The sequence below is a fragment of the Chelonoidis abingdonii genome, chromosome 9, assembly GCF_003597395.2.
Source record: "Chelonoidis abingdonii isolate Lonesome George chromosome 9, CheloAbing_2.0, whole genome shotgun sequence".
In the NCBI taxonomy this organism is placed as follows: Eukaryota; Metazoa; Chordata; order Testudines; family Testudinidae; genus Chelonoidis; species Chelonoidis abingdonii.
The window spans coordinates 50,731,429-50,745,682 of record NC_133777.1 but is presented as its reverse complement, the minus strand read 5'-3'; the positions used below and the strand labels follow the sequence as shown (position 1 = coordinate 50,745,682).

General features: G+C 39.5%; 1 protein-coding gene across 1 annotated transcript; it reads left to right on the top strand.

Annotated features, from left to right (window-relative positions):
- Window positions 1-1,143: 1,143 nt before the first annotated feature.
- PSMA4 (proteasome 20S subunit alpha 4) lies at window positions 1,144-11,533 on the top strand. Its single transcript, XM_032763067.2, has 9 exons — window positions 1,144-1,245; window positions 1,989-2,014; window positions 2,481-2,523; window positions 4,651-4,813; window positions 6,320-6,397; window positions 8,314-8,402; window positions 9,528-9,658; window positions 9,890-10,013; window positions 11,122-11,533. The coding sequence occupies exons 2-9, from the start codon at window positions 2,012-2,014 to the stop codon at window positions 11,274-11,276; spliced, it is 786 nt and encodes a 261-aa protein (XP_032618958.1). The 5' UTR covers window positions 1,144-1,245; window positions 1,989-2,011; the 3' UTR covers window positions 11,277-11,533.
- Window positions 11,534-14,254: the final 2,721 nt, after the last annotated feature.

Here is a 14,254-nt window from a genome sequence, read left to right as displayed (position 1 = left end):
CAGATAAATGCATGGAGGTTAAGTCCATTAATGGCTATTAGCCAGGATGGGTAAGGAATGGTGTCTCTAGCCTCTGTTTGTCAGAAGGTGGAGATGGATGGCAGGAGAGAGATCACTTGATCATTACCTGTTAGGTTTACTCCCTCTGAGGCACTTGGCATTGGCCATTGTCAGTAGACAGAATGCTGGGTTGGAAGGACCTTTGGTTTGACCCAGTATGGCTGTTCTTATGTTCTAACCTAAATGAACCCAAAGTTATAGAGACAGATATGAGTCAAGGAAGCCAGCAGAGTATCAGAAACCTGGAAAAATCTCTGACTGGATGGGCTCAGGCATTTGTCACATGCTGAGTTGGTTCCAAAGTTTTGGATTGTTTTTTATTGTTTCTTTAAACAATCAAAACACAGCAAGCAGCAAATATTTGGCCACACACTTCTGAAACCCCAAACCATATTCAGGTTTTGGCAGACTAATTTCAGCTTTTCAATTAAAAAAAACACAACAAATTTTGAAGGAAAGCAGACATTGTCTATGATTTTCTTCTGCTTTTTAAAAACCCCTAGTTTTCGATCCAGAAAAAGCTTTGACGGAAAATATTTGTCCAACCCTTTTAATGAGCTTTAGTGCCTTTTAGCGCTAGCTGATGCTGAGAACCAGTGAGCCCTTGTAATGAAGTTTTGTCAAAACTAGGTTTCTGCCAAGATGCAGGTTTATTTTTCCCAGGGCCACCCGTTGGGGGGGAGCAAGTGGGGCAATTTGCACCAGTCCCTGCAGAGGCCCCCACAAGAATATAGTCTTGTATAGTACTGCAATTTTTTTGTGGCAGGGGCCCCTGAAATTGCTTTGCCCCAGGCCCCCTGAAGCCTCTGGGGGCCTTGGCCCGAGCCCGAGCTGTTGAAACAAGAGACAGGTTGAGGAGGCTGGAGCCCAGCCGTTGCCAGTGTGACCGCGCGCGCCCCGCTCCAGCTCGGAGGTCCCTGGCCACTAGAGCCGCTCGTAGAGCGCAACCAAGAGGCCCGGGCTAGGAGTGGGCCAATCACCCGCTAGATCTTCTCTCCGCAGGCAGCGAGCTCACCCGCCCGCCTCGCTGAGCCGGGACTCGGGAGTGCCCCGGTCAGTGGGCCAGGCCATGCTAGCGCGCGTGCGCGGCGGCCATTTTGGCTACCGGTGAGGGGTTGAGTCAGTGGCCGGTGGCAGGACGGTCTCTTCCCGGTAGACGGGCCTCTCAGTGCACCTAGCGCGACGGTGAGTGCGGGGCGGCCGCACGAGGGGCGGGGTAGGGCCAGACGGCGCCCGAGGAGAACCACGGTGAACTGGGAGGCGGTGGGGCCTTCCCGTGCTGCGGGGGGAGGGGGATGACTCTGCAGTGCAGCCGCCCGCGAACTGGGCCGGGGGAACCCCATAGCCTCTCACGGGAGGGTGGTTGTCCCCAGCCCCTCTCGGTAGGTCGGGGCGTAAGGAGGCTCTGCCTCTCCCCCTTCCCTGCCCCCAGTGGGCCGGGATCTAAGTGGTGCGGGGGTTAGCGCCCAAGTTTCTTTCGTGCAGGGAGTGGTGTCTTGTCTGTCCCCAGATTTCTCTTTCTGGAAATATGGACTTTGTAGGGAGAATGAGGGGCAGAAACCTCCCCCAGCCTCAACACTCGCCCAGTAGGTACAGGCACTGATCTCCTTCATTACAACGATGTCTACTTTGACATAATGCATTAAAAGGAATCTTTTTTATCAGGTTTACTTACCACCTGGCGAGGTGATTCCCACGACCCCCTTTTAAATACCTCCTCACTGAGATTCATGTATATTAAAAACTTAACTGCCACATTTTAAAAGACCCTTCTGTTAGAATAATAAAGAAATGGAGGTTCTGTAATTGAGCTAATTACTGTAATTAGTACTTTTGTACATTATTTTTCAGTGTCTAAGTGATAAATATATGTAGTTATGTTCTACAAACCTATTCTTTATAGTGACTGTTGTTGTTTTTTTTTACAGTGTAACAACAGTGTACAAGCAAAATGGTGAGTTACTATGCATGAAAGAGACCTTTTTGTGCCTGAGTTCAGCAGTATCATTAAGCTCTCTGCAGCTAAATGACTTTAAATAACAGAGGCCCCAGTCTTGAAAATACTTATACACATGCTTAACTTTACCCACCTTAAATTGAGATTTTTTCCTAAATTAAGCATGTGCAGAAGTGTTTACAGCATTAGTTGTAAAGCTTTGTGAGGAAGACAGTGATTGGGATAGGGATAAGAGGAAAAAGTGTTGACATAAATGTAAATTGAGCACTCATCCCTTGACTAGAAACAAAAGGTAACTTATACAATAATGACAACAAAACTACCTGTAATGCTGTACGTCTCACTGATATTAAACTGAAATCACTATGTTACTGCTGAACATGATTGACAATATTACTGAATAAAGTTTCTTCTGTTTAAAGGGGAAAAAATAACGAGTTGTTCTGTTATGTTTTTGTTACAGTCTCGAAGATATGATTCCAGAACTACTATATTTTCTCCAGAAGGTATTGTTCTGTAAATGGGAACCACATGACCAATCAACTTCTCTCCTTATGCCTCCCCAAAAAGTTTAAATAGCAACTGAAATATGTAGAAGTCCTGAGTGTTGACAATTTGCCTGAGTTCATTTGTAACACAGAAATTAGATCTTCACATTAAGAGGAACACCCCAAACTATAAGGGAGTTCATGGCCATAGTGGAGATATGCTTTTAATTTTAATGCAAATTGAGATAATTTTAAGAATAAAGTATAAAAGTTCCTGTATCTTTACATTTCTTTTTGAAGGATCTCCAGCTTAATTTATATATGGTTCTTGCCTGTTCCATTGGCAGTGAATTACATGCTCGTGCCCAGAGGGGCTGACTGCCACCACCCTTTCGGTAGTAAGTTTGGGTGTGTTTTTTCAGTCCAGCTTTGGGCAAAATTCAGTCAGATTTTGCAGTAAACTATGTCAGCCAGAGGGTTGCTTGTGCCAGCCTTGTTACACTCCCAGTTTCCAGAAAGACAACCACATTCATCCTTATAACTCCAGAAACAATGTACAAAAGTGTGAATTGCAAAACCATAAGAATTTTCATGTAGGAACAGATCCAAAGGTTTATTTACTCAGTATCCTGTTTCCTTTTGTCAACAGTGTTTAATGCTGAATGCATCAGAGGAAGATGTTAACCTTCCAAAATTCAAACCATTGTTCAGTACTGTCCTAGGCATTGGAATGACGAGAAAAACATTTCCCGGCTATTGGCTAAGCCCTGGCACATGAATATTAATAGCCCATATAATAGTATGCTACCTAGTGTAACATTTGATGCTACTTATTCATAGAAGTGTCTAAAACTCCTTTTTGAATCTTGAAAAATCCATGGTTTTTGTCTCAGTTTCTGCTTCAGTTAGTTTTGTAGATCAGGGGTTCTCAACCCTTGTCTTTCTTAGGCCCCCCACCTCATAGTATAAAAACTCCAGAGCCCAGTGGGGAGAGAGGGTTCGGGGGTGTGGGGAATCAATTCAGCTCCCAGTGGAGTCTGGGGAGGGAGCCTCACGTCCACCTCTAATTCTCCTCAGCAGGCCACCCGCCTGTCTGGATTGGGGGGAAGGGGATGAGGAGGGAGCTGCAACCAAAAATTATAACTCAGAGGTGGAGGCTCAGCTCAAAAAGTTTGAAAACCACTCATCATGCAGGGAGGTGGTAGCTGGGGGCTGTATTCGGGCAGAGGGGTAGCTTGGTGCCGGGAGTGGGGGTAGCTAGGGGCTGTGTACTGGCAGGGGAGTAGCTCAGGGTGCAGAGAGGAGGGTAGCTAAGGGCTGTGTGCCAGGAGGCCTTCCTTGCAGTCTCTGTTCCCTGAGGGCTCTGCCAGCCATGAAACCAGGTCCCCTTGCCCAGGCGGCTCTTACCAGTTGTGTGAGCAAAGGGGCTGGGAGCTAAGGAGCGGCTTCAACCACCTGCACTAGCGGCAGCAGCAGATGAGGGAACAACACAGCTGCCTGCTCCATGGCACCAGCCAGAGCAGCAGCTGTCCCACACTGCCTGGCTCTGGCTTCCCACCTTTTACCTGGCTGGGAGAGAGGGGTGGAGCTGCCCCAGGACTGCCCTGCTCTTGCACTCTAGTTTCAGGGATGCAGCACCCGTGTCCTCCCAACTCTGCCCATGGGCTCAGGGCTTCTGCCCCTCTGGAATTCAGCCCTGCTGCTCCAGGCTTCAGCCCTTTTGGGGGTGCTGAGGATTGGGACTTCAACCTCGCAGTTCCTGGCTTCAGCCCCTGCGGGAGCTGCTGGGGCTCAGGCTCTGGGGTTTATCTGCAGAGTCCCGCGGACCCCCTGAAAGAGTTGGTTCATGGATCCCCAATGGAGAACCACAGTTGTAGATAACTTGCATTTAAAATTCTCTGCAAGGGCAAATCTTTTTTCTATCTGAACCTGTCACTGTGTGTGTTCATTGGATTTCTTACTTGATTCTGACCAATTAACTTGCCATCAGTGACAAACCTAGGACCTGATCCTGTGATGTGATGACTTCAGTGAGAGTTAGTTAAGTTATGCTTAGTATGTTGTGCAAGGTGCTCAACACCTTGTAGGATTGACCTTCTTCAGAGTTAAATGACTGAATTTACCAACTTAAATGTCTTTTTCTAGGTCGCTTGTATCAAGTTGAATATGCTATGGAAGCAATTGGACATGCAGGCACTTGCCTGGGAATTTTAGCAAACGATGGTGTATTGTTAGCAGCAGAACGGCGCAACATCCACAAGCTTCTTGATGAAGTCTTTTTTTCAGAGAAAATATACAAGCTTAATGAGTAAGTTGAGATGTTGGTGAAATATGTTCGCTGCTGTTATAATTGCTAATAGGGTATTTAATTACCTCTGTCATTCAAACAACCTGAGTAGTTTTGAGTTCTTGAATGAAATTATTTTATCTGTGTTAACTTTAACAGCTCTCAAAAATTATGGTTATAGCAAAATCTTTCTTTTCTAGACAGAATAACCCATATGTTAAAGCTAATATGGGAATGTTTCTTGTAATCAGAGCTGGTATTTCCCAATACGGGGTGCTATCACTGCATTAGCATTTATGTGATAACGCTCTGCTTTCTGATTTCCTCATTTCTCCTCATTTTCAGATTTACTTGTGAACAAATTTACCTGTTGCTTCTATTGCTTATAGGTTTTCATATTTCAGTGATGTGCACTCTGTTACATACATTACCTTCCACTTCCTGTTTTTCTTCTTTTGCTTTCTGTTCTGTTTTAAAACTGAACAATTCTGTACATTATTTCTGAAATAACATTGGTCCCTGTCTTGTTCAAATGTTATCTTTAGTTTGTATAGGCTGTAAGTCACATTTCAAATCATGCATTTGTTTTGTCTTTCGTATTTTCTGTGGATATGAGTAAAGCATGCATTAATATTCTGTGACATAACTGTAGTAGAGGTGATCCATATCTCCATTTCTCAATCTTTTTTTCTAATTATTCAGATTTGTGTTACCAATGTTATCAACAAGAATCATACTGTGGATTGTTTTCCACTCTGCCCAATAAAGGTCTGGATACTCATGTTCACTGGAGTTCTGCTTGGTGCACGTGAGGCATAAGTGACTTTGCCCTCTTTCCCCCTTCCCTTTCTGCCCTGATCCTGGGGCAGCCAGGGTCTTATTTAGCAGGGGAAAAGAACTGGGTTATTCAGGAATCATGTTACCTACAATCAAAGGAGTGATTACTTGTGTCTACTCCTACTTTTTCTCTCTAAATTCACTATCTGGATTATTTTTCTACTTATGCATTTGATCCTGTCTGCTTGAGCAGTGGATATTTTATAGTCATCTCAAATTCAGCAGGAGAAACACTAAATTTAAGCTACTTGGCGCAGTTAAGGATATTGCAATACTCTTTGCTAAAAATATATACAGTTAAGAAAATTGTCATCTGTTCTCATCTGAATCAGTTGTTTCTCTCAGATAGTTTTTCCAATAACAATTAACTGGTTTGTCAGTTGTGCACACAATGAATATCCTCTAGAATCTCTATTAATAATAATTTAAAGTTTTGTTTTAGTTGGTCATTGCACAGTATGTTTGACCCGAGTAAAAGGTTATGTCAGAATGTTACTGTGCTGTTATGGGAGTGGTTACAACATGTATCTGACATAACGCAGTGGCAGGAGTTTATGGCCTTTTTTATTTTACAGTGTGTGGGTTTCATCGTAGGTATGAAACTGTTCTTCCTCTACAGCGTTGCGTAATGATATAACTATCGCTCAGGAATTAATAACAACCCAGTGAAGTTGTGTATTTATATTTCAGGGATATGGCTTGCAGTGTTGCAGGGATAACTTCAGATGCTAATGTTCTAACAAATGAACTGAGACTTATTGCACAAAGGTATGGTTATAGATATTTTTGTAGCTTTACTTAAGAGCTGTAACGTGTGACAGTGAGGACTTAAGACTAACCCTGACTTCAAATTTAATCCTCTAACAAGGAAAATGCTTCTCTTTTTGTTCTCTGTATATGTATTAAAGTTTAATCAAACAAAAGGAATAAATGTTCTACATTTTTGCCCCTGACTAAATAAAGTTTTGCTTTTACTTTCATGTGTGGTTGGCTCACGTGAACTAAAAGGAGTAGCTCTAAAAGAGCTTTAATATTTACCAGAACCTAACCAATGGTTTAATGAATACCTGGTACCAGTCAACAAATTAACTTAAGAATTATAAAATAAGCAGATCCATATTTACCATTCTGGTCCAATTGTATACATGTTATAAAATGTAATGCCTTGCATGTGAGCCTCTCTTTTTTTTTTTATTTTTTTGTGGGGGCCTATATATATGGAGCATATACCCAACTTTAACACTATTCGGCTAATTAAATATACTAGCAGAAGATGATGAATTTGTTCAGTTTTAGATGATTTGACAAATCAGGCCAAGAAAATGGAAAATAACAATCTGTCAAACTGTGTTTTACATTATCTTATGTATTCCAGACAGCTCCAGTTTATAGCTGAATCCCTAGTCATTTAGAACAATAAAGGAAACAGTATAGTTTCCCCGTTTGTTTACATTGCATAAAATAGATAACAAAAATGGTTGGATTACATCCACTAAGGATTTACCCTGTTCCAGTGAAATGCTAATCAATTTATTGTTAATGTTTTAGAGGTAGTTAGTGTACTTTCTTCAGAAATGTCCTTTTTTTAAAATGAAACACTTTTAACTACTGGATAGCTAGGTAAAGACCTAATAAACGTGTGCAGCTTCAAGGTTGTCTGATTCCTTAATTATGGAATAATATATAATTACAGAAAGTGTTCTAAAATATAAATTTGGTTTCTTTTAAAGAAACATTTTATTTGCCATATCACCTCATGGAGTACAAAGCCATTCATATATTTTAAAGTACGTTTGCTTACTACACCCAGACCTGTGAAAGGATACACTTTCATTATACCCAAGGATCTGGTTCATTACTTTAATACATTTTTCTTAATTTATTATTATAGCTGTAGTCTTATAGTAAATTTACAGACGTTGTGATGGTAATGTCACAAGTAATAGAAATTGTGTTGAAATTTAAAGTTACAGGCATGTGTACTCTTCACTAAATTGCTAACCTCAGTCCTTTTTGGATAACTGATAACTTGTTGTTCCATTCTTATAGCCATCCTTGTAAGATTCATGCTGCTTTCATTTTTTAATTTTTACAATACACCTGTCTTGCCAACATGTTTTCTCTCCTAATTTATCCTGCTCCAAAAAGATTGTTCCAGATTCATTGGTCTCTGTTCATGGGCCATCATCAGGTAATATACTGAGCCCACTCACTCTTGTGACAAATGTACAACCTAATCATTATGGAAAAATTCAAAGTGATTTGTTTTTTATTAAGTCTTGTGAAACAACTTTGGCACACATTTTCTATTCGAAAGTTTGGTAATAAAGACATCAATGCCAGGGATCTTGTTCAGTGACTTGTTTTGTATTATCTTCTGCTTGTTCTCATCCTTCCACTAGCTAATTTTACTTTTCATTCCCCTGTTGCAAAAAAGTACAGTTTCCGTGGAGGTTGCTATCATACCCCCATTGCAAATTGGCTGGTAAGAATTACTAAATAATAAGGAGGCCTAGTACTTTATGCTGTGATACCAACTGTGTGTGTGTTGGGATTTCCATTCTCATTCTGATAGAACTGTGAATCAAAATAATATCTTAAGCATTGCTGTGCTGAGCTCTGTACCTGAATTATGGAGCTGAAAAAACAAAAATCTATTATTTTTTATTTCTTTTGAATATTAGGTATCTATTGCAGTATCAAGAACCAATTCCTTGTGAGCAGTTGGTAACAGCACTATGTGATATCAAGCAAGCTTATACACAGTTTGGAGGTAATAAGGGGGAGGGATAGCTCAGTGGTTTGAGCATTGGCCTGCTAAACCCAGGATTGTGAGTTCAATCCTTGAGGGGCCGTTTAGATATCTGGGGCAAAAATCTGTCTGGGGATTGGTCCTGCTTTGAGCAGGGGGTTGGACTAGATGATCTCCTGAGGTCCCTTCCAACCCTGACATTCTATGTTAAAAAAATGAAACATACTGGAAGTTTTAAATGTCTAAAGAATGGTTTTATGAAGTTATTTACAATACTTGGTTACTGGCCTATAAAATTACTAAGCACAAATGACCCCTGAAAAATTGCCAGAGGAATTAACTTTTGTTTCCAAATGATGGCATTGAAATGATGATGAATTTATAGATACTAAATATGCTGGTATAGACAGCCATTAATCACTGTTGAAAAGTTAGTGGCTGAGATGTAGGGCTTTTTGATCACAGTGATGCCCTGAATCCCAACAGGAAGCAATTAGTTTTGTGTGTGTGTGTGTATTTATTTTATTAAATCTAGGACCCATATATTGTACCACTGTAACTATGGACTAGCAGCTGTGGCTAGGGGCATCCGTCTTCAAATACTTTTTAAAATTATTAATGTGGATCAGACAACATGGTTTTGTGACTGTTAGATAACAATGTTATAGCCTGGGGAGTGTTTCCAAATACATAGAACTGTGGTGTTTCCACAAACACAAGCAATAAAAGTGTTAAAATGCAGAAGACCCTACCTGGCTGATAACCTCCTTATATTTGTAGTGTGACTTGACCATTAATGTACTTTGGTTTCTGGAGCTCTTATGCTAAAAATTTAATGATGGTCATAGAAGATTTGTTTTAAGATACTAAGGTGGTAAATTCCAGTTTGTTTACATGGAAATAAATTGCTGGTAGGGTAAGAGATTGAAATAAGACTACAGCAGTATTCTTTCTCACATCTTAGAAGGAAACAATAAAAGGATTTATAGTAGAGCTTATCTAAAATACCAGAAGTACAAAGCAGTCTATTAAATCCTAGATCAGAGGAAAGGATTTAACATTTTCCTTGACTTTTTTTTTTAAAGCAGCATTCGGGACCAATCTAGTTACTAAATTTAGATCACTAATACCCTTGTGTTTTAACAGGAAAACGTCCTTTTGGTGTTTCATTGCTATACATTGGCTGGGATAAGCATTATGGATTTCAGCTGTATCAGAGTGATCCTAGTGGAAACTATGGAGGATGGAAAGCCACATGCATTGGGAATAATAGTGCTGTAAGAGATTTTTTCTTAATAAAACAAAATAAATGAATTTGTCCATGATAAACCATGTACTAACCACAATTCCATATTCATTACTACCACAAGCAGAAATAGTTGTAAAACATTTCCTACAGGAATGTTAATGCCAGCAGTATTAATGATCTCTGACAACTGACACCAGAACTTTAAATTGCCTATATGCATTGTTTTGCATTAAATAAATCTCCATTCTTTGTCTGACAGGCAGCTGTGTCAATGTTAAAACAAGACTATAAAGAAGGAGCAATGACCTTGAAATCTGCACTTGCTTTGGCCATTAAAGTGCTAAACAAAACCATGGATGTTAGTAAACTCTCTGCAGAGAAAGGTAAGCAGTATTGCTCTCCCATATTTAAAGGTGAACCTGCTTTAACTCCTTGCTGCTGAACAACCCAAACACTTGCTGTAAAAAGATTACAATAAACTGGATATGTTTCAAACAATTGCTTTTTAGTCAAATATAAGTCAGTGATAATGGAGTTTTAGAAAACAAACTAATGTATTATATTGCCACACAGGATAGTTGTAGCCGTGTCAATCCCAGGATATTAGAGAAACAAGGTGGGAGAGGTAGTATCTTTTATTGGACCAACTTCTGTTGGTGAGAGAGACAAGCTTTTGAGCCACAAGGGGCACCATCTTGCCTCTCTCACCAACAGAAATTGGTCCAGTAAAAGATATTACCTCTCCCACCTTCTCTCTTATATTGCCACTCAGTTTCAGTGGACAATGGCCAGTTTTGCAGATGCAGGAATTACTAATTCTCAACCTTGAGCCTGCGAACAAGCACATGCTTAACTTTGTTTATATGTGCAGAGCCATCCCGGGGTTACGGTGAATCGGGGTGACCGCTCTGGGCCCTGTGCTTTGGGAGGGCCATTTGCTTCGTGGCAGGGGGGGCGAGGAAGAGCCCGCCGACCAACCTCCTCCTCATCCTCCCAGTGCATTTGGCCCACTGGCAGGCCCCACTGATCAACACTTCCCCCTCCCTCCCAGCGCCTACCGCTGATCACCTGTTTCCCAGTGTCTGAAGGTGCTGAGGGAGAGGAGCGAGGGGCAGTGTGCCTGTGGGAGGGGGCAGAACTGCGTGGGGAAGGGGTGTGGAGGAATGGGTAGGTGGGGAACACACACCCTCCCCACCCCCCAGCAGATAGAAACTTGGTGCCTATGTCCCGGGCCCTGCGTGTCCCTAGGGACGGCCCTGTATATGAGAGTAGTCCATTTATTTTTTTACTGCTCACATGAGTAAGAACACATGTACAAAAGTGGTGACAGAATCAAGGCCTTAAGTTGAGATTTTCAAAGGAGACTGTTTTGAGTTTGGTGCCTAACTCCCTCAGGTTCCTTTGACAATCCTAACCATAAAAATCCTTGTCTATTAAATATTACTGATTTAAGGTAAAAATAACAATACAAATATTTTCTGTCTGTTTCAGTTGAAATTGCAACATTGACAAGGGAGAATGGAAAGACAACAATTAGAGTACTAAAGCAAAAAGAGGTGGAACAGTTGATAAAAAAACATGAGGAGGAAGAAGCAAAATCTGAGCGTGAAAAGAAGGAAAAAGAACAAAAAGAAAAAGATAAATAGAACTTGAAATCAAGCATTTTATAGATTATATAGGACCTGCTTCAATGAAAGATTTGGATTTCCACTTCATGAAAGCCTACAAATCTTATACAGTGGAAAAGCCAGAAATATTACTTATTGAGCCAGGCCCTCAGTCGTCATAAAATTTAATACTTGACGTACGACCTCTTACATTGAATTACTATTACTTTAATTCTAGAATTAAAGTATTTCTTACATCTTTTTGTTTTGTATTACAGAATAAAATGTAAAAAGAATGGCAATGGGTATTTTATTTCATCAGTAACATCTAAATACACTTATTTTTGACAGAAGTTAAATATTTTAAATCAGTCTAGAGCCTATACTTGGCTACTTGGTAAGTAACAGTTATGACACTACTGTGAAAAATAAAGCCTTTCAGAAGTTTAGAACACCCTTACAGAACATTTCTTATTTAAAATTCTAATAGTGAATGAAAGTATACTTGTCTCACAAGATTATCTATAATTTTTTGACTTATTAAATTTTTTATAATATCCATTAAGGCTGCTTTGTTAATACTCCTGTAAGCAGTAAGAGTACTTCTAATTTGTAGTAAATACTGTTAGTTTATTTGAAAGTGTATACTTTTCTGGAAGGTTATATTAAACTAATTGCCAATGTTTAAATGACTAAGATATCAAAATAAGCTATTTTCTCACAAGTAAGTAACATGACCCTCCCTAAGGAAGGTATTTGTATCTTAAAGATAGTTTACTTTTTCTTACATCTTTAAATCAACCACTTCCACTGAACTAAGGCTGTTTGACTGATTTTTGTATTCCAAGGGCATTAAACAGTTTCTTCTTTGTTTCATGCCCTAGCTTGATTGGCTTTTCTGACATTGCAGGGAAGGATTAAACCACTCCCAACAGCTGTATCCATTTGCTTTAAAATTTATGAAAATACTTAAAAAAATCTGAATAAATCTAAATCAATGTGCGGTGCCCCTTTTTAATACTCCTCACTAAGTACTGACAAACTAGACATTTAAATTATTGGGAGAGGTAAAAAAACAAACAAAAAAAACCTAGCCCAAACTTAAAGTTCTACCCATTAAGTATGGAATAAAAATCCATGTGAAACAAATATACGTTGAAGTCCTACAACTTAGAAGAACTAACTTTTCATTCAATGCTAAAGGAATTTCATCTAAGGTAGACAGCCAGATAGGTATTGTATAAGTGGTGATATGCCTTTTTACTGCCCTTTGTATTCAATAGTCTCAGTTCTCTGACACATCCCAGAATATCATTGGTAATTCCTAAAAGGACTAACTGATTGTTCCTTAACTGAGGGGGCTTTAACTGATGGATTTCAAGCTGTAATATTGGTCGTTGGGCCTTTTAGTTTAATATTCAGTATTTCTTATTGTTCCTCTAAAGGAAACCAGGTTCACAGGATTGAATGTGATCTGAAAAAAGTTGAGTTCAGTTTCATGAGTCATTTTATTTTGTATAATCTATCCCAGATAGTTTTGACTGGTAAAGTACCTCCTCCAAATGTGGCCAAAAATTGCTTGCAGTCGGAAAAAAAGTAAATTTATAAAGCCTGTTGCCTCAAAGGAACATAGAATTCTATCAGATTGTTTCCAAATATCCTGCATTAAAAGTTTAAATGATTTGGGGATCATAACTATGATTTATTTTAAGATGAGGCATTTGTTCCCATATAATATATAGCTTTCTTCCTGTTTGTTTTGTAAGACTTATCTAGTTGATACCTACAGGTCATACTGAATTCTCTCAATTTTTAGTAGCATATTATATATGAAAGTGGATTTAAAAATATTTTAATCCCAAGATTTTACATTAATTGGATTTATGTAATGATTTACTACTAACTATAACTCAGTGTAGTTAGAGTAGAAATAATTTTTGACATTGTTTCAGCTTTAACCATAAGAGCAAGTTGGCTGAAAAAATGAAATCCTGACTAAAACTGTTCGTTATATAGACTAATGCAAATTATTAAATTCCCTTCATTATATATGAGCATCATAAAAATGAAGCTTAAACTCTTGTACATAATGGAGTTGCTCCTGGTGCATTAGTCTAGACTAGTGTAGAAATGCCAGAAGTTTTGAGCCTTTTCACTTTTTAAGGTTACAGAAGTGCACATATTACAGTGATGGGGGTTATATAAGTACCTAGTATTCCAATAGTGATAGTTCCAAAAGTAATGGACTATTTTTGAAGACATTAACACCATCTGGAAAAGATTAGATATGCACAGTAAGTGTTCTCTCTGGCTGCTGGGAATCTAATGCAGCAGTTGGCTTGTGTGTGTGCTGTATAAATGATGTACACACAATTATTGGCTTAGCATAAATATAGTTTGGAGGGGCTGTCACAGCACACCCCACTTAAGTGTCAGATGTCTAGTCTAGCTGACACCTTTCTCAGGATGGGATCTGACAAAATGTCTGTCTCCATTCAAGGGTTTTAGGCTCCAGACTCTTGAAATTCGTTGTGATCACTTCAGCAGGTGGGGACTTCAACAGCTGCAATTCTTGTCTCTCCGGGCAATAACGGTTATTCAGTGACCAGGCTAGGTTCATGAAGCAAAGTACTATTTATTTAGAAGCAGAGTATTTAAGACAAAACATCTTACAAACAATAAACAGCTTTTCTGCATGCCTTGTAGAACTGATAAATGAAATTGTTTTTAATTGTTCACTTTATTAATGTAACTTCTGTTCACCATTCACTACACTTGCCTGCATTGTAACTTCTGTTCACTGTTTGTCATATTGTAATTCAAACCCCATTTTAAAACGCTCACTCCATTTTGTAAAAGCTTCCTCCAACCTTCATTTTTGCAAACCCTGCTGTAATCTTATTAGTTAGTTTAGATGTATGAATGAGGCATGTATGGATGATAAAATCAACCTCCAGCCCCAGCCTGTCCTGATGAGGTGAAGTTCAACTACCAACGGCTGAAGACCTAGGCAACAG